This window comes from Thermobia domestica, chromosome 9, assembly GCF_964235325.1.
Source record: "Thermobia domestica chromosome 9, izTheDome1.hap1.1, whole genome shotgun sequence".
Taxonomy (NCBI): Eukaryota; Metazoa; Arthropoda; class Insecta; order Zygentoma; family Lepismatidae; genus Thermobia; species Thermobia domestica.
In genome coordinates, this window is record NC_137462.1 from 88,795,585 (window position 1) to 88,821,024 (window position 25,440).

Genomic DNA, 25,440 nt, shown 5'->3' on the forward strand with positions numbered 1-25,440 from the left:
TGATGCCCTCAGTTACACATGGCGGAGAGTTCTCGAACTTAATGGCCAGACCTTGTATATGCAAATGGCTAATGTGTACATATATATGAAACTATGTAAGTATATCTATGTATTATAATTATATTGTATTTGAACTTTTTCTCTTTTTTGTAAAAACTATAATGTCCAACCATACAAGTTTCATCGTAGCTTAGAGCTTCAACTATTTTGTTATTATGTATAATTTGTAGGATCAGGTTTCATTATTATTATTATTTGAGGAGACTGTACTCCCAAGCAATTTTACTGTAGACTAAGCAGAACTTTTGTTTCTTATTCACATTCAAGCTTCCTTCCAGAAAAGTTTGCCTTGGCGGGAGGCGCCATGGCAAACTTTTCTGGAAGGAAGCTTTAATGTGAATAAGTGGGATCAAAATATGAGGAGGATGCACTGGGACACTTATTTGCTAAAGGAATTACTCTGCACAAGAGTACCATGTATTCACAATTTAATTTATCTTTAGTTCTAAACGCCTATCCTGCTCTGGATGCATTCCTGGAAGAAACACTTTACATGAAAGTTATGTATAGAGAATGAATTGGCAGTTACAAATATCATTTACGGTGAAGGAACATTTACTATATCTATTTGTTGTGTTGGTATATGGTTCGTGTTTGCGATCGTAACATAACAGTGCGGTCATGAATCACTTGGTCTATAGCACTAATAAAAGCGGAAATCAAATCTCTGAAGCATTCGTGATATTCGTATTTGTATCCCAATGGACATTTGTTCTTGTTGGTTCTAAACTGTTATCCAACATATAGAAAAAAATGTCACTCGATACCGTTTTATCTGTTACTAAACGCCATATGATTGATACCGTTGCATTCGTTGTTGTTTTGTAACTGAATAACTTTCTGGCTAAGTAAGAAGAAAGATTTTTCTCAAAATTACCGTCAACCTTAATGAGCTTCTCGTTTGCGAAAGATCTTGGCTGTCTCAAACGGGTGTTTTCGTCTTTTATTTGCTATAACATGGAAAAGAAGTGCTAATGTATCACGTCATCTGTGTTTGTCGTGTTAACGTACTCAACTTGTAAAAAGTGCAAGGAGAAGATGTAATGATTGTTCTGAAGAAATATGAAGTACACATTTTTACTAAGGTAATCCGCTACCTGTAAACGACAATTTGTGCGGCAAAAGCGTTAAGTCGAAACAGGTGGAACGTTTGCCATTTGTATACCGATGAGACAGGTTACATATCCCTGCTACCGTTTTTATTTTCATTGAAATGAAAAAAGAAAATTCACTCCCACTTTGACACGCTAACCTGAAGAGACGTTGCTTCTTTTTCTTCGCATGCTCGGCAGTGGAAGCCTTCTGAAATCATTTCCACCGTGACGGCAAACTGAAGAAGTAACAGTTACTCAGCAACAGAAGAGAGTTGCAAGCAAAGTGACTCTTTTACTTGGAGGGAAGTGTAGTGAAGTGAAGTCGATGTTCAGTTAAGTCTTGGTCGCAGCCGGGTTTGCTTTCTCTTAGTGTGTATGTGTGGATCATTACCATTGTAAGAATATTATTATAAAAAAAAAATATGGTATTGTTTCTTAGTCACGGTGCCCCATAGTGACCTAAGTGTTCATAAGGTTACCACTACGAATTGACCATTTTCATTTTTTTAAATACAAAACAAACAAACACAAGTTTGCAAGTTAGTTGTTTATCATGAAGATCTTCACCGACAACGACATGTGTCGACACCATTCTGGTGTATTTATTGTTATGTAAGTATTTCAGTTTTTTTTTTTTTTTTTTTTGTATTTATAAAATTAGATATTAGATTTTTCAGTTTTTAGTGTATTTTCTACACTTTAATCAATCTACTTAATGCATTATACATGTCGTCATAAGACCCCTAGTTCTTTAGTATATGGTGGCATCAGTTGTTGTATTGTTGCTTATTTTTATGATTTGAAGTCTCTGTGAGATATATCATATCTTACATTACTCAAAATATTATTCAATACTTAAAAATGAATTTGAATCTTTTCTTTCACTGTTCTTTCTTTCTTTCTTTTTTACATTCTAGTAGTGCTTCTTGTTCATAGATTTTTTTTCTTTTTCTTTTCACATTTCAACCTTGGCGCAGCTTTCTTCCTTAGTATATCAAATAAATGTTATACTCTTATGTAGTTAAAACTATCTCCGTAAGATTTTGCTTTCTGAAAGCGAACGAGAAATCTTATTTAAATTGCATATTTGAGTATTTTATCAATATCATGTGCAAATTAGTATTATATCAAATAATACTAAGATAAAACAAACTTTAGGAACTGCATTCGTAAATAGAGCTAATTTGCTTTAACACAAACAAAATAGTCTGAATTTTATTGAAAAAGGTGTGGTATGTCTTTGCTTCATAATAAACAATACTTTGAAGATATTGAACATTTTCAACAACACACGCTCACATCAATATTTTGTATCTGCCAGACCATTCAGTCAAATTTCTGTTAACTTGTTCCTTCTTTCCTTCCTTTCTTTTTATTTTTTCTTTCTTTCTTTCTTTCTTCTTCCTCTTCTTCTTTTTTTTTAATGAGTAAGTTACATCATATCTAAGGCGTACACTAAGCTACTGGTGTTTTGATTTCGTATGACCTCAAACTACTAATGTAACATTATGTAGGCTTATGTGACCTTCAGGTCAAGTGTTGAAATTGCGTTTCTCTTATTTAATCTTATTTAAAGGTTAATACACTAAGTTCCCAATCATTTCTCTGTTTTCCGTAAAACATTCAAATATGAATGCAGAAGTGAACAGAAATGTAACGTTTATTTGGTTTCCTAGAGTTATTTGGGTTTTCTAACGATAAATATGCATATTGTTGATTCAGTATTAGTTCAGAGTTGGAGTTTGTATTAGTAATAATAATAATAATAATAAACCTTGAAGCTAAGTTCTGAAACAAAGACAACAATTAATTATATATAGGAAGGTATTATTTACTCGTTAATTCTTTGTCTGATAAACTAAAATGTTTTATTTAAGCCATCACACTGTCCGTGCGTTTACGCAGTCTGTTAAAAAAAAAAAAAAAAAAAAAAAAACATTACCTCAAAATAAATATACTTAACGGTGACAAAAAAAAAATTACCATGTTAGTTTTCTATATACTGTATATCCTTTCGTCCGCTACACACTCGCGGTACTGATTGTAGAGTCTCTTGAACACCCTACGAAAGACGTTCATTTCAATGTTATTCAGCACCGTCTTCACAGTCGTTTGAGTTGATGCAGTGTCTTCAAAACACTCATGCAGCGTATTCTAAACACACACTTGACAGCAATATGAGCTTAGAGAAGAGCAAGAAGTCCTTTGGGGTCAAATCAGGTTAAATCTGTTGGGACTAAATCAGGTGAATATGGGGGCGTTCAAAGACTCTGACTTTTCTTTTAACCAAACGTTGATGAAAAGAAAAATGCGTCTGCCCACATCAGTTTCTTGTGTGTCAGTTTTTGGCAGAAAGAAAGGTTACAGTCCTTGAACACTTCCATATTTGCCTGATTTAGTCGTATTGGATTTGGTGCTCTCCCCCCTAAGATCAAATCACCTCTCAGGTGATAGCGTTTCGAAGATGTATAGACTTAAGTAAATGTAACGGCGGTTCTGAACTTCGTAATTTTTTTCTAGTGTCATTAATTATGTATTATTTCGAGATAGTCCTGGGACTTATTGCAGGAACTGTGTAATTGGGCTCGCTAGTGGGATCGGTGGGAACGAAGATAATAGATAAGTAATTTCTAATGAAGGAACTAACTACCAACGCAAAGTTTTCTACCTAGATAGTATCAAGAAGTCGTCTAGTTTGCAGAACTGCACGTTGTATTTGGTTTGACGGTGGAAAGTCTCTAGGTGCAGAATTTACAGTCATTATTTGGTAAACATATCATAACTGCATTTTTCCTTTTTCTCTCTGTCCTTCTTTTCTACTGGAGAAAAGGAGACAGAGAAGAGAATGATTGTTATTTCAGAACAAGTATCTATCCCATGAAGGAGGATCTCGGACCATATCAACAAAATACTTGTTTATTTTTACTTCCATTATTTAATGTTATTAGTGTCTATTAATTAATTAATTATTGAATATTTTGGTACTGCAGAAGTTGTGAATGTTGTAGATACAACCCAGAGTTTATTGTCTGAGTATTCTGCCTTAAAATAAGTTCTAGATCATTTATCTCAACGTAATTAGTTGGCGCCACTAGGACAGCAGTACAGAGGTAGGATTGCCAGTTTCTTTCTACTGGGTTGAAAATTTATGGTGAACTGCTGAAGTGAAGTTGCACTTGTCAGATTTTTCAGATGAAAAAAAGAGAGAATTTTAGGGAAAGAAGAAAGATGTTTAACATTATGGTACAGTAAAACTGTTATTCACAAATAAGTAAAAAGCACGTTTTCACATTTCTTCCGACTCGAGCGGTATATCAAGTGTGATCGATCGAAACTATGGTATGAAGTTCTAAACAAAGATACCAAAACAAAACTATTCTTAAGATTGAGGCGCCGGTTAGGTAGGAAATAAAAATCTTTGTTTTTTAATTTGAATAAAAGTTACATCATTGAGTTGGGTTATTGATTGTATGCGGGAAATCATTCCTTTTTAAAGTGTCCAGGACTATCATTTCTTTGATTTATTAAAACAAAAACGGAAGAAATCACTTTATGAGCAAAATAAAAACATATAACGTAAGACGTGTCGGGAAAGCCGTAAGATCTGGCAACCCTAGCTTAAATAGAGGGTAGAGACTTGAGAGTAAGGAGGTGGAGGTAATCCCTTGCTATTTCTACTATAGACACCCATTACTGTTTCTCCTATATAAGCCACTCTGACTTCCGGTAATATGAATGAGTCAACACCTTCACAGAGAGAACTGAACTTAATACTATAGGAGCAAAAGACAGACAGTTGCATTTGTTATTAAGGTATCGATTTTGGATAAAAACTATTTTGAGCTTACCTGCACTCACTTTTCCATTAAGTTTACAGAAATCGACTTTGCAACATCCAAAAACCGTACCGTGAAGAGTACAAAATTCCCACATCGCGACGTTCATAATTATACTGGGACCTCACCAGACGGAAAAAACACATAAATTGATCACGTTTTAGTAGATAGAAGACAATCTATCATAATTGGTGTTCGGTTGTTTAGAGGTGCTGATTGTGACACTGATCACTACCTGGTAGCAGCGATAATAAGAGAGAGATTATCGCTGAATAAAGGAAATATTCAATGTTTGAAAACAGAGAGATTTAATTTAAGGAAATTAGAAGAGAGCCAGGTAAGAGAGGAATACCAGATTGAAGTTTCGAACAGATTCTCGGTTTTAAAAGAAGTGTTGAGGATGCTTGGATTGAAATAGCTGAAGAGAGAGCATTAAAATTTCAGCAACAGAAAAATTGGGACATTCGCAAATACGTAGGAACAAACCATGGTTCGACCAGAAATGCATTCAAGTAGTAGATAAGAGAAAACAGGCAAAATTCCGTTGGCTACAAAATCCGAATGAAATAACTATACAAAATATCGTAGACATCAGACGGGAAACTTCCAAAACTTTTAGAACAAAGAAACGCGATTTTTTAAAGCTAAAATCAAGGAACTTGAAGATAATAGTAAAAACAAAAACATTCGGGATATGTATAAGGGGATCAGCGAATTTAAGAAAGACTGTCAACCTCCTTCTTATATATTAAAGAAAGCCGACGGAACCATTCTCACTTATAGAGATAGCATCTTAAAGAGATGGAAGGATTTCTTTGACGAACTGCTTAACCCGAACCAAAAACTAATGTGCGTGGAGAAGGTGAAATGTGCACCGCAGAACCGTATATTCCAGAACCTAACCGAATAAAAGTGGAAACCGATATAAAGAAATTAAAGAAACACAAATCTCCGGATGTAGACAAAATTCCGGCTGTGTTAAATTTCAGCTGGAGGCGAAAAATTGCGGAACAAGATACAGAAACCCATTCTCCTTGATTCGCCAATATTATTAAAGTTTGTCCTGGAGTATGCTATAAGGAAAATCAAAGATAGCAACCAGGGCCTAGAGTTGAATGGTATCCACCAGGTTATGCAAATTTATGATGTAAATTTAATAGGGGATGATAGGAGAACAACAGAAAGAAATGCAGAGGCCTTATTAAACACTTGTAGGGACATGGGTTTAGAAGTAAATGCAGAGAAAACTAAATACATTGAAGTGCGTCGGGATGGTAGTACGGCAAAAGATGGATGCGTTAAAATATCAAATAATAATTTTGATAAAGTGGATACTTTCAAATACCTAGGATCAATATTCAGTTCAAAACCTTTTGTTTCGCGAATTCTGTCGAGGAATTTGAAGCTTAAAAAATATAAAACGATAATTATGCCTGTTGTTCTATATGGTTGCGAAACATGGTCGCTAATTATTAGGGAAGAACGTAGACTGAAAGTATCTGAGAACAAGATCCTGAGACAAATATTTGGACCCAAGAGAACCAGGAATGGGGAATGGCGGAGACTTAATAACGAGGAACTACATAATTTATACGGTTTACCAAATATTGTTAAGGTTATCAAATCTAGGAATCTTAGGTGAACAGGTCATGTAGCCAGAATGGAAGAAAGTAGGAACGTTTTCAAAGTTTTAACTGGAAGACCAATCGGAAAACGACAATTGAGAAGACATAGGCGCAGATGGGAGGACAATATTAAGATAGATCTCTCAGAGATTGGAATACAAAGTAGAAACTGAATGCAGTTAGCTAAGGATAGAAGTCAGTGGAGAGCTTTCGTGAACGCGGCATCGAACCTTCGGGTTCCATAGGCCATAAAGTCAGTTTTACAGAAATCGAAATAATCAAGAAAGGTGCCTTGCCTCAATGTTTACATTGCATTGACTCTGAACTTCAATTTTATTTATTTGTATTACTTAAAACGTAATACTTATGTTTAACATAATGTGTGTGTGTACTTATGTTTAACATATTTTGCGTTGATTTTTTGCAGTAAGATTTCCATACTTGCGGGACAATAGAATATTTGACAATACCTGTTGTTAACTTGCAGGAAAAAAAAATCATCAATCTGAATCAATCTTTTGAATCAATCTGTTGCATTTTTTTGATCATGGGGCTTTAAAATTAGTATGTAAAAAAAAGAAAGAAAAAAAAGAAAAAAAGAAGAAAGAAATCTTTAATAAAGCTACAGATGAATCTATTTTATACTGGAAACCTTAACCGATAGAAGATACAAGGGATTACATTTGCTATCCAAATATGTTTAATGCCATATGTAAATTTAAATATATTACCCTCCTTAGTGTTACCCATGAGACAAGACTTGTCGCTGTCTTGTCTTGAAATTATGCCGGGGAAAGTGTTGTTTCGTTTCGAGAAGTATATCTTAGAAGAACTATGTCTCGTCTCGTGGGATTTACTATTCTGTTGTTAAAAGAAGAGGAAAGCTCTTACAGAGCATCAATTGGGAATAACAAAACTATTCGTACCTGGGACATGCAGCTTCTGTAGCGATAACGTTCATGTTCATCTTTGTTCATCTTTTAAACGTATTGTATAACAATGTTAAATGGTTAATATTCACTGATGAACCAGTTATTACTGTTTTTTTTAAGATTTTTTTTTTAAATTTAGAAGTTGTACCTTGTTTCTTTGAAGTTTCTCTCTTTTGAATATTGACGTTGTAGAAAACGTGAACTTCAGCTTAATATGGAATCAGTACCATGTGCTCCAGTGAGAATTGAGTGCTCACAGGCGAAAGTGCTGAACATTTAACGACAAGAGAATCCCCACATTTATGTATATTATGTATAATTTTAGGAGAAAAAATGCGGACATCTCGTTAAAACATTTATGATATTTTCAAACTTATCTAATTTTTTGTGTAAGCAGAAAATGTTGTGTACTAGTTGTCATTTCAACTGAGTAGTTCTTTATATAGACTCGTATTTGTCCGTTTGGGTCACGTTCTGGTAAATTGACTTGTACCTAGATAATTTATCCTCTAACTTGTGTTGTGCGAAATTTGTAGATTTCTTTGAAAACCCAGTCAATAGAAAAATTTGTAACAAACTGTTAACAAGTATTGTGCGTGCTTGTTTACAAATCTTCTCGCAGAAGAAAATGCTGAGAATTTAGTGAGTAAGGAATAGCTCGCGTGAAAAGTAAGGAATTAGTGTCAGCAGAATATTGACATTGACATTGCTTGCTGATTTCCACGTGTCCAGAACAACTACTAATATTTCTATCGATCTTCTTCCCTTCCACCCAAGTAAAATTAAATTAAATCAAGAGTACGAGCAGTATTTTATGGGCGTCTCGCGGACAGAAGAACTTATATCTCTTGTGTCTGATTGACAAATGTTAATGTTGGGCTAAGGCCTTATGATTGAGGACCAATAGGGACAAATGTTAAACCTTACATACCAATTGCGTTTTTAAAAAAAGTGAATTTCAATTGAGCTGAAATGATTTCAAATAAAATGTCGAAAATGTACAATTTCCGTAAAGAAAGTGAACATTACTTCATCATTGTTGTCAAAGAATAAACGCTTTTGTTCCTGTGAGAAAGAAATGAAATGAAACGTACGTTGTAAATGAAGAATTGGAACTACCAGTTCTTCCTGAAAATGAATTAAGGAACATGAAATTGCAGTGCTAGGAGGAAATGCACATAGATTTTTAGAGCCTGAGAGATTATTGAACTAAAAAGTTTTGCCACCTCTGGGATAGACTGTGTACAAAATGCAATAATATTTCAAACTAAGATTTGCAGTACCACTGAATCATAATGATACATTTTCTGTGTAAAAATTTTATTTGTTTTATTTCTGTTTCGGTGTCACAAATCATTAAAGAATAGTTATAGTTGAAACCAAAGAAATAACACATTGAAATGTATTTAAATGGAATACGCAGCTGCGTTAAAGTACTGCTTCATGAAGTAAATGTATAGAACATATCAATAAAGTACAGTAATGCGTTTATTGGATGCATAGTTGGGTATTGTGAACATTTTTACTGGATCATTTGTTCATTTTATGAAAATTAATGAAACATTAATTATGTTCTGTTTATCCTTATTTATTGTCCTACGGACACTTAATACTGTTGATTAATTAGTTGAAGTCCTTTTCCAGAACCTTGGCCATATCAGACGGAACTTACTGATTAAAGTGAAACGGGAACTACTACTTGGATTTGTATCCGAGGTAGATATCCCAAATGAGTTATCACGCCTGGTAACGTTAGTTGGCCCAGGTATAGATCCCAAACACTGTTCCAGTGTTACATGCCTCATAGTGCAAACACTATATATTGATAAAGCGATTGTACGAATATATTGAACACTTATTAACGTTTTAAAAATGGACGATAATAAATAAATAAGACACTACAATAATAAATACGGTGTAATTGGTGTTACATCACACCTTTCATGGAGCTCTTATGACGCGGAAGGGTTATAATCACTCAGGACGTACATTTTTGTATATAAATTTATGAGACGAGACGAGACAAGAAAGCGTTATTTCTCGTTTCGTCGTCTTGTAGGCAACATTATCTATAACTGAAACTCGCAATAATTTAAATTACTGATAAATAATGACTTACTGATAATGAATTTTGACTGAATACCAGTTAGTTTGGTGGGTAAAGTATTTTTCTGACATTTTTCTGGTTTACATAAGTTATTCATTCAAACAGATTGTGTCTTTGAGTCTTCGTCATTTGTTTCTATCTTCTGCTCGTTAAGTCTTTTTCTCTCTGTGTTAACTTCAAGGATTTTCCGTTTTCTTGTAGGAGCAAAATATATATGTTAAATTATGTAGAGAGTTTCAGTCTTGTCGCTAATAAAGACGACTCGAATATGAAAACATGCACACATACGTAATCTTTCCGTTGTATCTTGTGTAGTTAACGATAGAAGTTTATAACAAGGTTACCAAGTAAAAGATGCAAAACGAGGAAAAGCTTAACCATTGAAATGAAAAGTTTTGTGAAAAGAAAAAAAAAAATATAGTATAGCTGCGACTAATTGAAGACTTGAACTGTCAGTCGCTCCATTAGCCTCCTTAAGTTCATATTCCATAAAATGATGGCTACAATAAGTAACTTTCAGTCCTCGCTGGAGGCTTTTGACAGCTCATTACATTGCTATTGCACGCAGCAACCTCTTGATTGCTCTTCAAGATAAAGAAGAAAAGAAATACTTCGTATGTGAATGTGCATATCTCCAGGGAAAGAAATTTCTTTCTATTTTCTAGTCCTGGTTCTGAAGAGATCACCATTGACCAATCATAAAAGTATGGAATTTCCTCTTTCCTGGTCATATCTTTCGCTTCCTAAATACATAAATTATCATCAATTAATGACGTTCGGGAGGAAGAAAATATTTTTCTTTTCTTTTTAAATCATCGGACTGACTTTAACCCGAATTAATGCAATGATCCTAAAGTTTCGCCAAACATTGCCTCATGATTGTGAAATAATGCCTCATGCTTATGAGTGTACGTTCATCTAATAAATGCGATACCACACGAATTCAAGATCGCTACTCCAAAACATATAATACATCCACGTTTTGATTCGTTTCGCTCGTTAGTCTCACAAAATCAATAAGGTATTTGTAGTAAGCATTCACAACAAATATGACTTCTGCATGATAATCTGTCAAAGTGGAAAGACACTTTCTGAATTTTCTAAGTGCGTACTATTTTAGTGTGTAAAATCCTTGATGGAGTTTTTGTTTTCTATGCAGTTCACTCACTGAACGTTAGACACTCATTATAATAGTGTTTGTAGACAATAATTTCGATGTAGTATTAAGTATTATTGTTATGCAGTATTGCCGACTTATGGGGGCAATAAATTGGTCGAAGAAAAACACTAAAAGCCACGGAGTTAGCGGTTGCACGTGTGGACGCGCTTCCTGCTTCTAAGTATCACAATTATTTTAAACTAAAACTTCAGCTGAGGTGTACTACGTGACAACGGGTTTCCAATATCTTTTAATTGTATTGCCACAAATTGTTCATAATTATTTATCATTGTCTCCTTTAATCTGCATGGCATCATATTTGGATGTTCAAAGACACTGTTTCTTACTCACATCCCTTACATTTAGTAGTTCGATGATTTTTTAAAAAAATCCCGCTCTGTATTGATAAGTGAGTGAATAAAAAAAAATGGTGCTCTCATTCGGTGGAACATATCATACATTATAAATTATATACGAGTACTTACTTATTTACTATGCCCATTTCCCTAAAAGTTTTTGGCGCATCTCCGTAAATTCATGCCGACAAGAGCGATATACACTCACTTGTAAACTTCCCCAATGGCCCTGATTTCCATTGCACCTCCCTCATCATGATGTTAGAAAAGTTGTCGTATAAATTTTCCAACTCCTTTATTTAAATCTCTCCTTGCTCACCCTAATATGTGAGTGCCAAAAAGCTTTACCCAAAGACAAATCGAATCAGTAATCAGAATATAAAATTTGTGCCCTCTTAAATCCGTTTTCTTCCATTCATTTTTGAGAGCACTTTATCTAGCCTATTGATTCAATTGTGTAGCCGAAAGTTTGAACCCTTTTTTTTTTTTTTTTTTTTTTTTTGAATTTGATTGAATTATAGTAAATGTTTTGGCTTCCTAAAAATATTTTTTTAAAAAGGTACCATAGCGGAAGTTACTGTCAAGTTCTCATAAATAAATGCAAGCATAAAAAAGAAGGAAAACCTTTCAAAAAAAAAGATGAGGAAGAAATGGCGATAAAAGCGTTTGAAACGAGGTTTGTAATAGTAGTAAATCCTTACACACTTATTTCCTTAACATATGAGAAACACATCCTTACTTCCTTCAAGTGACTGCCTTATTTTTGTGTTTTCATTACAATTCCGATTTCTTTCTTTTTTTTCTTCCCTTCAAACAAATAAAATTTTTGCGACGACATAATGAAAGCTTCATTAACTTTCACGCACTTCCTGACGGAAACACTTTTAGATATTATATCTGTGATGATTGAAAAAAAAAAAAAGTAAATTCCGATGGAAAATATACTTAAGTGACACGCAAAGATAAAGACATATTTCTTTGTGTTAAGTTACAGGAATTATACAATATTTTATGTGAAAAACTCTGATCTACAAAATGTAGTTTACCTCTGTAATACTCCGCAAATATAGGAAAAATACACAAACCACAACAGGTCGCAGTCATTTCTTAGATTTACAAAACATCTGCATCAGGAAAAGTATGGGATTCAAACCTCGAGCAATACTGAAGATAAACACAAGAATGTTAATTGTTCTTACCATTTTAATTTTTAAAATACATTATTCTACTCTGAATGCATTTATGTGAGAAATAACCCTTTCGGTCATAAAATGTTGTGTACTCTTTTAGTTGTACTTGAGAGTAGTGTTCGTAGGTTTCCTTAAAAAAAATTCCCTGGACTGACAAAAAAAAAAAAAAAAAAAAAAGTTTCCCTGGTGTATTGAGTGTCCAATTCCTATGACAGATCTTATTTTATAAGATTAATTTAGCTACAGTAAAGGAAGTGCCAATTACATTTGTTTCGTTCATTTTCTTTTTGCTTTTATTTTTTATTTTTATTAATTATTATTATTTTACAAAACGAAAAATACACCCAGTTAACAATGAGTGTAAATTATGCTACTTCGAACACATACACAAAGTGTTGTTTATTATATTGGTTTATTTCTGAAGAACAAAGAAAAAAATAAGCATTTACATTGATCAGTCAGCTCCAGAATTTCCCTGGATTTTTACGTTTTATATATATATATATATATATATATATATATATATATATATATATATATATATATATATAAAATCCCTTGCGCTCTTTTCGCTAAATTTACCTACGAAATTTCCCTATTCCTTCAAACTACGAACGCTGCTTGAGAATTTGAAATTTTTAGATACAATCTTACCGCTGCTGTCATTAGTGGCCATTAAAATTAATTTATTGTTAAATAATAATTAACGACTAGTTGCGAGAATTGTTTCACCAACGTATGTTGTGATAGTTGACAGTATTGATTATTGTTAATAATAGTCCAGATATGGAAGAGAATGAAAATATCAATCGTTGTGGGTATTTCCGTAATAGTTGAGTTTACTGAACCTTTGATTACTATTTCTTTCTTTCTCAATTATGTGAAATATCAACTAATACTGAGCAAGAAAAGAAAGAAGAAATAGAACTACCATCATTTGCCTCCATCGGAAAAATATTGACTTAGCGAAATACTGATATTATATATGTATATACAAGATGAATATGTGAATGATTATGGAAAAATTGGTGGAACGAGAAAGTAGGAGGAAATGGGAGTATCCCGAGAAAACCTGGGACGACGATGTCCAGCACGATTACAAAATAGAAGCTGGATACAATTGGCTAAGAGCAGAAGTCAGTGAAGAGCTTTTATGAGCGTGGCATTGAACCTTTGTGTTCCATGACCATAGAGTGATTTTCTTAACATGTCGTTAGCAGACCTATTACAATTGTTGGCGTATGTGATTCTTTATCTTGTTCTGAATCTCGGAACATTTATTAAAATATTTTGAGCCAAATATACAGGTATGCTGGACAATTTGCTGCTTTCAGAGTTTTGTGTGTGTGTGTGTCTGTTCGGTCATTTACCATGCGTTAATATCATATGAAATATGAGAAAACATATAATTACACAGTTAATACAATTATAATTGTCAGTAAAACATGAAATATTATAGTAAAAACATCGTTACAATATTGTTAGCAACCTTAAATATTAGCATAAAAACTTATGTTCGTACATGTATACGAGTGATTATATTTCTTAATGGTATGTAAGAACATTCATCCAAAGATTCATTCACCCAAACTAATTCTACATTACATTATTCTAGCATATATTACGTATAAAATATTGCATTATGTTGTTTGTGGTGAAAACTTGTTATTGTAATATGATTTCACGTTGAAGGTATTAAGGTTGCTTCTAGTCTTATTTTGTCAATATTTTATTTCACAGCTGGTTGAATTATTACACTGCAAATACAATAAATAAGTAGTTTAAACCAAGGTTCGAATTAGTGGAAGGATTTCTTTCTCGCATCACGTAATCTTCTCGGCTTGCCAAAGATTTTTTTTTTTCAGGAAAATTTCCCCTCATTTTCTATGTAAACATCACTGTGAAAAAAAAATCATGTAGCGTATAAAATCTGGAAAAGTTTCTCCCTTCGCAAATCAGTTTGATTCGAACCCTGATTCAAAGAAATATGTTCTTATTGATTACGGTTGTTAAAAGTACCATTATTTAAAACTCATAATCATTACGAGAAAACACAAACATGGAATTTGTATATTGAATCTTAATCTTGTTTTTTTGAGAAGATACCGATTTTTACAGAATAATGTTTTGTGTGTGATAAATGCTTGAGTCTGCTTTTAGTAGAATACCTTCGACATTGTTCACTTCTATTTGAGATTTCTGTCAACATTGTCATTGCTGTTAATATCTTGCACACTGTTTTGACTTTCTTGGTTTAATCTGTTCGTATATTTGCATAGCCTTTTCTACTTTGCATTTACCTGATTTCTTCTGCAGTTTCATGGATTCAGTGTCTAATATCTTATCGTTCGTTAGTATTTGTCCTACTTGCAACCAATTTTTCAACGATCAATTTCTCTGTTTCCCATCATTCCACTTTTCAATAATAAAACTCAGAATGCATTTTCAGAAAACAAGCCTTTGTTGAGTACGGTCTTACTATCGAAACGCCTCATATAATAATATTGCTTTTCTTAGGCGTATAAAATTAACAAGGGTAATTATTATGAAATTTTACCTTGACACAATGCCACTGACTCAAGCTAACGAGGAAACCAGAAGATGTTTGCATGCTTTGCATCTTTTTATTTTGATCAAATGTTTTGTTAAGACATGCAAGTGCACTCCGTGCGTGAAGAAATATGTTAATCTTTATTTTTCCTTTCGTCTACGCATCACTTAGCATACAGAGCTGTTGCTCGTATGAAATACAAAAGAGGAACCGACAGGTGAATTACTTCCGATCCACAGGAAACTGACGTTGTGTGTCGCTTAATTGAAAAGAGAAATAAAATAATTAAAAGGCGCTTTCTTCTTTCATTTTGTCAACGTAAATTAGCACAATGATGAATGTCAAATTAGTATTTGTACACAGGGTGTTTATAAATACTATCTCCTGAACGTACTTACGATAAAAGTATTAGCGGTACCATTTTATATAGATGAAAACATGGTTTGTCATCAGTGATGAGTAAAATTTCGAATTTGATCCATCGTTGTCCTTATTTCTTCTTAAAATTTTGTACACAGAAACGGCAACTGTATTTTATGAATTAAGTATTCTAAATACATTTTAACAAAGAACAGGCTGCAGCTTTTCTTTCGTCGTGTCTGGTACAACTCATATATATATATATATTTTTTTTCAATCTCAGCTAAACTCAACTCTGGCAGCCCTCGTCGCTGGTCTTTTACCTAGCGTCTGAACCTTTGGTGCACGTGGACCCGCAATCGATCCTCGGCGGAAAAGCACTAAAATTTAAACGTATTACGGTGTGTTGGATTCCACCTTTTACTCTAGGTGCAGGATTCGTGATCTTATTCCCACTTTTACTATTTTTTAGCATAGTAAAAATAAATAGTATTCCCAGTTTTAATATACTGGAGCTTACGTATACAAATTAAAAATAATAAATTACATGTTTTTCATAGTTGAAAGTTAAATCGGATAATTTTAAGTTGTTAAGTTTCTAATGTATCATTGGGAGAGAGAAAGAGAGATACCTTACCACAACCAAATCAGTTTTTATTGGAAGAACCAAATTGTGGTGAATTGTGATAAGAGTTTATAACCTGCTAAAATGACAGGCGAATAGAATTTCTTACAATTGCCAGTCAAATGTCACAAAATTTCATAAAATTATGAAATCACAGATAATAATTTTTAATATATATATATATATATATATATATATATATATAGGCGTATTTAGGGGCTTCCGGGCTTAAGCCCCCCCCCCGGAAATCTTCCGTACTAAAGTATATGAAATATCTTGCAGAATTTTCACATTTTCAGGGAAAACTCCCCCCCCCCCCCCGAAAGTAGCAAAGCTCCCAGAACAAAATCGTAAATACGCAACTGTATATATATATATATATCTGCAACAAGAAGAAAATCTTCAATAATGTTAAACGAAGTTGTAACGTGATGTAAATTTGCAGCACTAACAAATAAACAAATCATAAAATAAATGGATATGGACCTCGTATCTATCCTAAAATACCTCATTTTACAACGGACTTTCGCTTTTAGATTTACGATCGTTTTATTGTTTTATATTGTTAACATTCGCTTTTTCTCGTTTTGGTCTTACATGGATATTTCAAACCAAATAAAACATTTTAATTGTGTGACTTCGTTCGAGGTGAAACATGACTATATTATATTATTATACGTATAATATTAAAATATTTTCATCTCTAGAACAGCAAAATTGCATCAACTATTTCACAGATATATGAGAAAAGTAATAAATGTGATCTGTTTCAAAGAAAGACGTAACTTTGTTTTTGGAGTACGAAGCGGAAAAAAAGTATTTTGGTTATGCCAAGTTTACTAAAGAAAGCTGTGATACATGCGAGTATTATGAGGAAATAATTGATGGAATCAAAGTCATAGCTAGTCGTAAACATTTCCTAGAGGGCAACAAATTTCCTTAGAAAAAAAAATATTGTCAAGCTTGTTTGTATGTATGTAATCAACGTACATAAATAGAAACATGTCCAAGGGAGGTTTCTTTCAAATAGAATTCGCTGCAAAATGTTTAAACAAAATTTTCCTTTCAGTGAGGATGAAAAACAATCTAATGAATTACATATACTTAAAATACTGTATATCGTGTAGTGTACAAGGTTTGCTTGAGAAATATGGAGGATTGTTCGTGTTATAATAAAAAAACATCTTTGCTATTAAAATTTCCAGAATGGGAACAAGCATTCCTTAACAATTACAGTACATTTTTTGAGACTCTTTGAGCGGTATTAGTGAGACGAGAAGAGACTGAGAAAAAGAATCCTGAGTTTCTACTTTAGGTGCCGGATTTGAGTGTTAGGATTTCAGAATAGAAATGGAAATGCTATGTTTACGTTACCCTAGCGGCTCATTTGTTCGAGAATGCATTTCTTAAACAAGCATATTTAAGAAGTAATAAAAAAGTTTATTTAATTTTCCATTAATTTTCGTGTGAATACACCTGATAATTGTGTCTCTGACAAGAACTTTTCGTAAAATTTATTCAAATTCGATAATGCTAAGCGCGTGTTTACTTTGAAGCTTATTAAACTGTTGTCGCTTGGAATGTAGCCAAAAGGGGAGGTGGATTTTCGGATCCGGTGGCCGACCATCCTAGTTGAGGTTTTTCCAGTGTTATTCTGTTCTACTAGACGGATACAGAGTTAGAACCTTTTAAATATAGACCCTGGCCGACTTCCTCCACTTCCTTTCCTTATGTTGTTATTAATTGTTGTAGACTTTTATAGTTCCAGAAAAACTGACCTCACAGAATGTAGCTGGAAGTTCGTTTAATTAATTAAATTAACATAAAAATCAGATTTAAGAAGTTCTAGATACTCCCGTATAGCTTAATGGTCCCGCAAGCCTTGATGTTGTTAATATGGCCCGTACTATGCGATGGGTTAAGTTCTGCATACACACATAATGTAGTGCCAGGTTTCTTCAATCTTCATGCGTTGGTATTCTTCATATGTTATATACCGTCATTTACTGCTATTATGCTACGTAAAATTATCATTCAGTTTTGGCTTTAATGACATGTCCGTCCTAATAACTCAGGACTAAGGTACTGAAATGTGTTTAAAGTAACGTAATGTAATTGCTTTATTTGTTGGTTAAAACTCCTAGTAGACCAGAAAAGAGCGTTATTAATTGACAAATTATCCATTTTTTTTACTCTTATTTTAATTTATTATATAATACTTAATTAAAAACCTGTTGAGTGCTCAAAGAGCATTGCTAGAACGAACTTAAAAAGGATTTTTCTTTCAAAATTTATATGAAATTGTATATTAAATTTATTTGTTTAAATTCAATAGATAATACAATATAGATAATTATATTAATATAAATTATAATTCTAATAAAATAAGTAGAAACATATAATACAAATTGTAGGCAATTAATTAAATGAAAAATATAAAAGATTACCGGTATGTAATGTTATTTAAATTATTTAAAAGTTTAAATTGAAATAACTAATGACGCAATAATTATTGAATCAATAACTAGTATTGATATTGAATCAATATTGGTATTGATCAACACCAATATCATCTCTCCATGGCTTACGGTTCTCGAGATATGGCTCCTTAAATCTTCTGAAATCCTAATATTTTTGGCCAATATCTCGGGAACAATAAGAGTGACGCGAAAAATTCCATCACTTCTTTCAGATAGTTTTCGATGCCCCATCGAAAGGAGGGCTCAAAATTGAATAAAATCACAGATAACACAGACAGACGGACAGAAAAACACACACACACACACACACACACACACACACACACACACACACACACACACTCACACTCACACACACACACACACTCACTCACTCACTCACTCACTCACACACACACACACTCACTCACTCACTCACTCTCTCTCTCTCTCTCTCTCTCTTTCTGAGAAAAAATATGTAAATATGTATCCACTGCCCTATTACTCCATACTGACTAAGTAACCATGTGAAATAATTTAAATTTCAAGGTCTGTTGTAGCATGTTTTCAACTATAAGTAGATTCAGTCCTAGAATCTGTAATTACTACTAGAAGCGGAAAGGATGCTACGCACATTTTTTTTTTTAATCCAAGTGCAACGTAAAGTGAAGAAGTTATGACTTTCAACGAACTTACTGAACTTACTCAGAGAGAGAAAGAGAGAGAGAGAGAGAGAGAGAAAGAAAGAAATAGAGAATTCAGTAAGTTCGTTGAAAGTCATAACTTCTTCACTTTACGTTGCACTTGGATTAAAAAAAAAAAAAAAAATGCGCGTAGCATCCTTTCCGCTTCTAGTAGTAATTACAGATTCTAGGACTGAATCTACTTATAGTTGAAAACATGCTACAACAGACCTTGAAATTTAAATTATTTCACATGGTTACTTAGTCAGTATGGAGTAATAGGGCAGTGGATACATATTTACATATTTTTTCTTTCTCATTTCGAGACAAACATTACGTATTTACACTGTCTGGAAGCGTGACGCGTGCTGGAGCCTGCTCGAGAACAAGCTTCGGAACGTCATACCTGAGAGATTTGATGAGTTATTACGTGTATGTACGTTACTTCTTATGTAGAAGCTGTGATTGAAAAAAAAAAAAGATTTCCGCTCTATAAACAATACGTGTAGTTAAATATTGACGAGTTATTTTTATTTCCTTGTTTTATTATTCTTTTTAAATACAGTTCTGTTACGTATACAGGGTGTAAAGAAAATGGATGGACAAACTAGAACAAATTATTATTACACCAAATGGTAGGCCTATTTTAAAACTAATGAATGTATTGCAGTAAACTGTGGTTATTTTTAACTAAATAGATAAAAAATAAGTTTGCCTCACGCTAACTCATAATAATGAACAGTCTCACTATCTGTGCTGTCGCTTGCCTGTTTGACGCTAATAGATATCGCTACATGTGCTGTCGCTTACCTGTTTGACGCTAATAGAATCGGTACCTGCGCTGTAGCTTGCCTGTTTGACGCTAATAGATGTCGCTACCTACGTTGCCGCGTGCCTGTTTCACGCTAATAAATATTGCTACCAGCATTGTCGCTTGCTTGCTAGACGCTAATGGATATCGCTATCTGCGCTGTCGCTTGCCTGTTTCACGCTAATATATATCGCTACCAGCGTTGTCGCTTGCTTGCTTGACGCTAATAGATATCGCTACCTGCGCTGTCGCTTGCCTGCTGGACACTAATAAATATCGCTATTTGCGCTGCCGCTACCTATGCTATCGCTTCCTACTCACAAGCAAAGGGTCCAAATGGATGAATCGACTTGCGTGATGAGACTTTGTGTACTTGATAGAGGATGTAAAAATATATATATGTGCAAAGTTATAGTGGCTGAGCTCCATAAGAAACTGAGAGGGAGAGGGGTCAAAGTTGGTGGGAGAAGCACTATGCTATGTTATTGAAATACATCAAATAAACTGTTGAATCGTAAATATAGTGAAAGTTAGACAACGCAAACGGTAGTAGTTTCACATATTGGCAAAAGAAGAATGGGCAAAGTAGATCACGCACCTCTGCTGCCATCTTGAAATCCGCCATTTTGAATAATAATAATATTATTATAATATACAACTTGGATATCAAATTTCACTGTTCGTTTTCTTGGCTTGTAAATATGTTTAATTACATGTGTTTTCGTGATAATGCAGACTTTCAACATACGAGTATCCTAGATTTTCGTAAATGACTATGAAGATGATTGTAAATCTTCCAAATACAGTACAGATACCGATCACTAAAGTTCATAATTGACTTTTTGAGAACATGCTGGCCCTAACTGATATATCACATGACTACCTTTCCATGTCAAAAAATGTCACATATTTCAAAATGGTGGATTTCAAGATGACAGCGGAGGTTCGTGATCTACTCTGTTCATTCTTCTTTTGCCAATATGTGAAACTACCACCGTTTGCGTTATCTATCTTTCCCTATTTTTATGATTCAACAGCTTATTTGATGTATTTCAATAACATAGCATAGCCCTTCTCCTACCAAATTTGACCCCCTCCCTCTCCGTTTCTCATGGCGCTCAGCCGCTATAACTTTGCACATATACATATTTTCACATCCTCTATCAGTCGCACTATGTCTCATCGCGCAACTCGATTCATCCATTCGGACCCTTTACTTGTTAGTACAACAGTGTTGTATAAGCAAACCCTTGAGTAATTGGATAATATAGCATGGAACTTCGAGTAGTTGGTGAGCAAACTTACAAATAATTAGAGGTTAAACGCAAATAATTAGAGGTTTTAATTAAACACGCTTTTAACCTACAGTGTACAGCGGGCCGAAGGCTCGAGAATGACAGTTTCTTCAACTTCAATACTTAAAATGAAATAAATAAATAATAAAAGGGGAGACGAAGGTAGACATTTTTCTGTCATTTTGGTAGCGAAAGAGAATATAGGTTTCTTCGGATCTATTTCTTGGTTTGAGATTTTGTTCTGTCAACTACATTATTAGTATAAATTAATAACAGAACGACTTCATTTGCACTTTACATAAAGCATGCCCTCTTCAAGGTTGCCTCCGAGTAGTGTGTAAGGTTTAACGTTTTCTTGACTCCGGTACGTACATATAGAGTCGTGCTGACTGCATCTTTTCGTGTACACGTACTCTACGGCCGCTTTTATCCCCTCGTTTCCTCACGTATCCGTTTTACAAAGTCTGTGAAACACTGAGCTGCTTTGAAATGAGAGCAGAATCTCTCGTCCATCGGGATTCGAACTTCAACCGTCTACTTGGTAGGTGGAAGTTATTGATTATTAAAATTATGCGAATATTTTTTCTGATGTTATTCCAATATTAGTTTTCAAAATTCGAATAATTATTCGCTATCTGAGTAATTGTTTTCGAGAAATCGTTTGTCGTTTGAATAATTGTTAATTGTTCGAATAATCATTTGTTGTTTGAATAATTGTTCGAATAATCATTTGTTGTTTGAATAATTGTTCAAATAATCATTTATTGTTTGAATAATTGTTCGAATAATCATTTATTGTTTGAATAATTGTTCGAATAATTATTTGTTGTTTGTATAATTGTTCAAATAATCATTTGTTGTTTGTATAATTGTTCAAATAATCATTTGTTGTTTGTATAATTGTTCGAATAATCATTTGTTGTTTGTATAATTGTTCGAATAATCATTTGTTGTTTTGTATAATTGTTCGAATAATCATTTGTTGTTTGTATAATTGTTCGAATAATCATTTGTTGTTTGTATAATTGTTCGAATAATCATTTATCGTTTGAATAATTGTTCGAATAATCATTTATCGTTTGAATAATTGTTCGAATAATCATTTATCGTTTGAATAATTGTTCGAATAATCATTTATTGTTTGAGGGTTCTGTCTCTCAACATTCTTTCCCAACTTTTCATTGTAGTGGACATCAGCTTAATCCCTTTATAATTATTGAAATCTTGAATATCACTCTTCTCGAAAATTGATATTATTATATTATCAATCAATTCTTTCCGTATTCTTTCTTCGGCAAATAACTCTTGTGTCAAATTTAACAATAAATCTATTACCTCTTCACCGAGGCATTTCCATACTTCTACAGGCATTTCATCCGGGCCAATTGCTTTACTATTTTTCATTTTGCGTAGCACTAATATCATTGCTTCTTTTCGTATATTGTCTGTAACCAGTAACGTAGCTTGAAGTTTCGAAAGGGGTAGACTGAAATACTTTTGGCAAAGTAGTGATTCCAGCAGTATATTAATTGACTATGCAATGCAAGAAAGATATAACAATGCTTCTGTTTTACGTGATTTGCGGCTTCAAGTAAATAAGTAAAAACTGATTTATATTAACTCTTCACCATTCAAATACAAATTCAAGTTAACAACTTCACTCATAACAAAAATGTCAACGTACAACTACAACACATTACTATTGCAGAATAGCAATTAAATTTAGTAGCAGAAGTGTCCGTCGTTCGCACGGAAAAATAGGGTTTAATGAATACAAAACCGCAATTTTGAATATTGTAAAAAAATTTTCTTTAGAAGCGAAATTTTCGAAACATTGGTACATTTGTCTTCTTATTTTTATTGGAAAGTTTGAATAGCGAATCCAAAGTAACGGAAATTTTAATATTATTGTTATGTTTAATATTATTCAACATGCCCCTCTTTAGACGCTGAATCCACATATTTCCTTATTTTTAGTTAAAAGTTGATATCTATATCAAATTTCACACCTCTAACTTAAGCGAATCCTCGCATTGGACATTTTCTGAATAAAGAAACATAAATTTGAATATTATAGAAACTGCACCAATCTTCCCGTAAAGAGTGTAATTTTTAAAAACTTTGAAACATATATTCCCTTATTTTTATTTAAGAGATTTTATATACAGGATTTTACACCTTTAATAAACAAGAGCCCATCTTCTTCCTGAGTCGATCAGTCTATTATCTCTTCACCAAGTTTTCTTTACCTCTACCCATAAGGCTAAAACATACACGAACACATTGAAACTCTAACGATAATTGGTGGACAATAATCAAAATGAGCGTTAATAATTTCAGTGGTTGATCTAAGTACAATTAATGACATAATCAAAATTCTGTTGTCCAGAATCGCCAATTCTTCCAACTGTTGAATGATGACTCTCGGAATCTCTCCTACTTCCAACAATGATTGGGAGAACTCTGAATTCTTTGAACCGATCATACTTTGCTCTTAACTTCAAATGTCGAATATCCGAGATAGAGACCTGCCTAAATTTCTGATTAACACGTTCATTGTAGTTTCATTCTCATAAAGTTTTGCAATGCTCACATTCTAAGCTTTACTTGAAACACTTTGTAATTAAATTTTCATGAGAAATTTAATAGTTCTTGTGTCGAAAGAATTCTGCAGAAAATTACCGTTATTCACTCTTTACATATTTCTTTCATGACACAAGAACTTTGATAAGTGACTGACTGATAAATGTTTTAAGTATTTTTTCAGCAGTATAGAATAGATTACGTAAGCACTAACATTAAGAGAAAACGGTAGGGAATTTTACGGGAGGGGTTGCACGAAGACTATTTTATGTTTTCTGTGTGTAGTAATGTTTCAGAATAGAGCAATCACACAATATATAATAAAAATAAAGGATAATTAATGATGCAACAATACATGTTGAATTTTTAAATGAAAATGTATAGACCTGTATGTCTGATAATCTTTATGTAATAAATTATTAAGTGGGAATGAGGTCATGAAAGACTTGTAAAGGAATCAATAATCCCGCTCTGTATCTCATAATCTTATCAAGAAACTGATCCTCATCTACGTGAGCATTGGTAAAATATTTTTTTTTCACATACCTACGTGGGAAGATACACTTGTGCTTGCAGATATGATAAACTCAACAGATAAAAGAAAATATAATGTTAGTGCCGATTTTTCCTCTTTTTTTTTTTTTATGAGTTAGATAAGAAATTCAGTCTATGTGGAGCTTGTATGAGTAACTTGACTGCCATTTTATTTTCCCATGTGACTGTGTATAAAGTGAGAATAAGGATGTGTATATTGTTTCCACATTAAGTACAGGAAACTTAATCTTTTCATACCTTTGGAAAAAATCTTCGAATTGCTATATTTATATCTTCTTGTGTTCCAGTTCCGGCGCCATGGAGAATGATCTTCATGCTCGGGATAGAGTTGGAGTGCAAGACTTCGTTCTTCTTGAAGATTTCCAAAGTGAAGATGCTTTCGTGGATAACCTGAAGAAACGCTTTAAGGAGAACTTGATATATGTAAGTGTTAACAATGCATTCTTTTACATTTCTAAATATATTGATTCTCAGTGTTCTCATATAATCAGATGGTTAGCGAGTGACGTTCCGGATTCGGTTCTTCTTGGGAACCCACTTGCGGTGCAGGCCAAACTTGAATTGGAAAATTAACGACATTTCGGTCGATTCAAGTAAAGGGGAATGCACGAAAACAAGGCATATTGTTTGAATATAAAATAAAATAAGAGAGATAATGAGAAACAGTGGCATGGAGTACCGATATGCACATTATATTTTAACCCAGTTGAACATGCTTCATATGGGCGATAATTTATTTTTGAGTTCTAACTTGGGAGAAACATAGAAGAGTGGCCAACCCATCTCTCTCTCTCTCTCTCTCTCTCTCTCTATATATATATATATATATATATATATATATATATATATATATATATATATATATATATATATATATATAATATACAGGAGTTTGTATCTCTCCTCTTCAGTCTTCCAACAGAAACAAATGTGGTTTTCGAGACGAGAGAGCCCCAGATGTCGTCTCGTGGGGAACACCACTCCAACTTAATGTAACTCGCCTTGATCTTTTAATGCTTTAAAAAGTACTATAGTTTCTATTTCCGTATAGAACCTAAACAAGATTTATGTAAGTTTTGTTTCCGTCGATCGAAGTAAAAGGGAGTGGACGAAAACAAAGCACTCTATCTGAAAAGTAAAATAAAACAAAGAGAAGACA

At 33.3% G+C, this 25,440-nt stretch overlaps 1 protein-coding gene across 4 annotated transcripts in view; it reads left to right on the forward strand.

Moving 5' to 3' along the window:
* Myo61F (unconventional myosin 61F) overlaps positions 1 to 25,440 on the forward strand; it is a 277,176-nt gene that overhangs the window by 166,114 nt on the left and 85,622 nt on the right. For 3 of the 4 annotated variants that reach the window (XM_081771503.1, XM_081771502.1, XM_081771504.1), the window contains one exon: positions 24,569 to 24,704. In XM_081771503.1, the coding sequence (XP_081627629.1) occupies positions 24,579 to 24,704 (126 nt within the window). In that variant the 5' untranslated portion in view covers positions 24,569 to 24,578. Of the gene's footprint in view, positions 1 to 1,445; positions 1,767 to 24,568; positions 24,705 to 25,440 lie in introns of those variants that run through there. The other variant, XM_081771501.1, reaches the window with a different exon arrangement.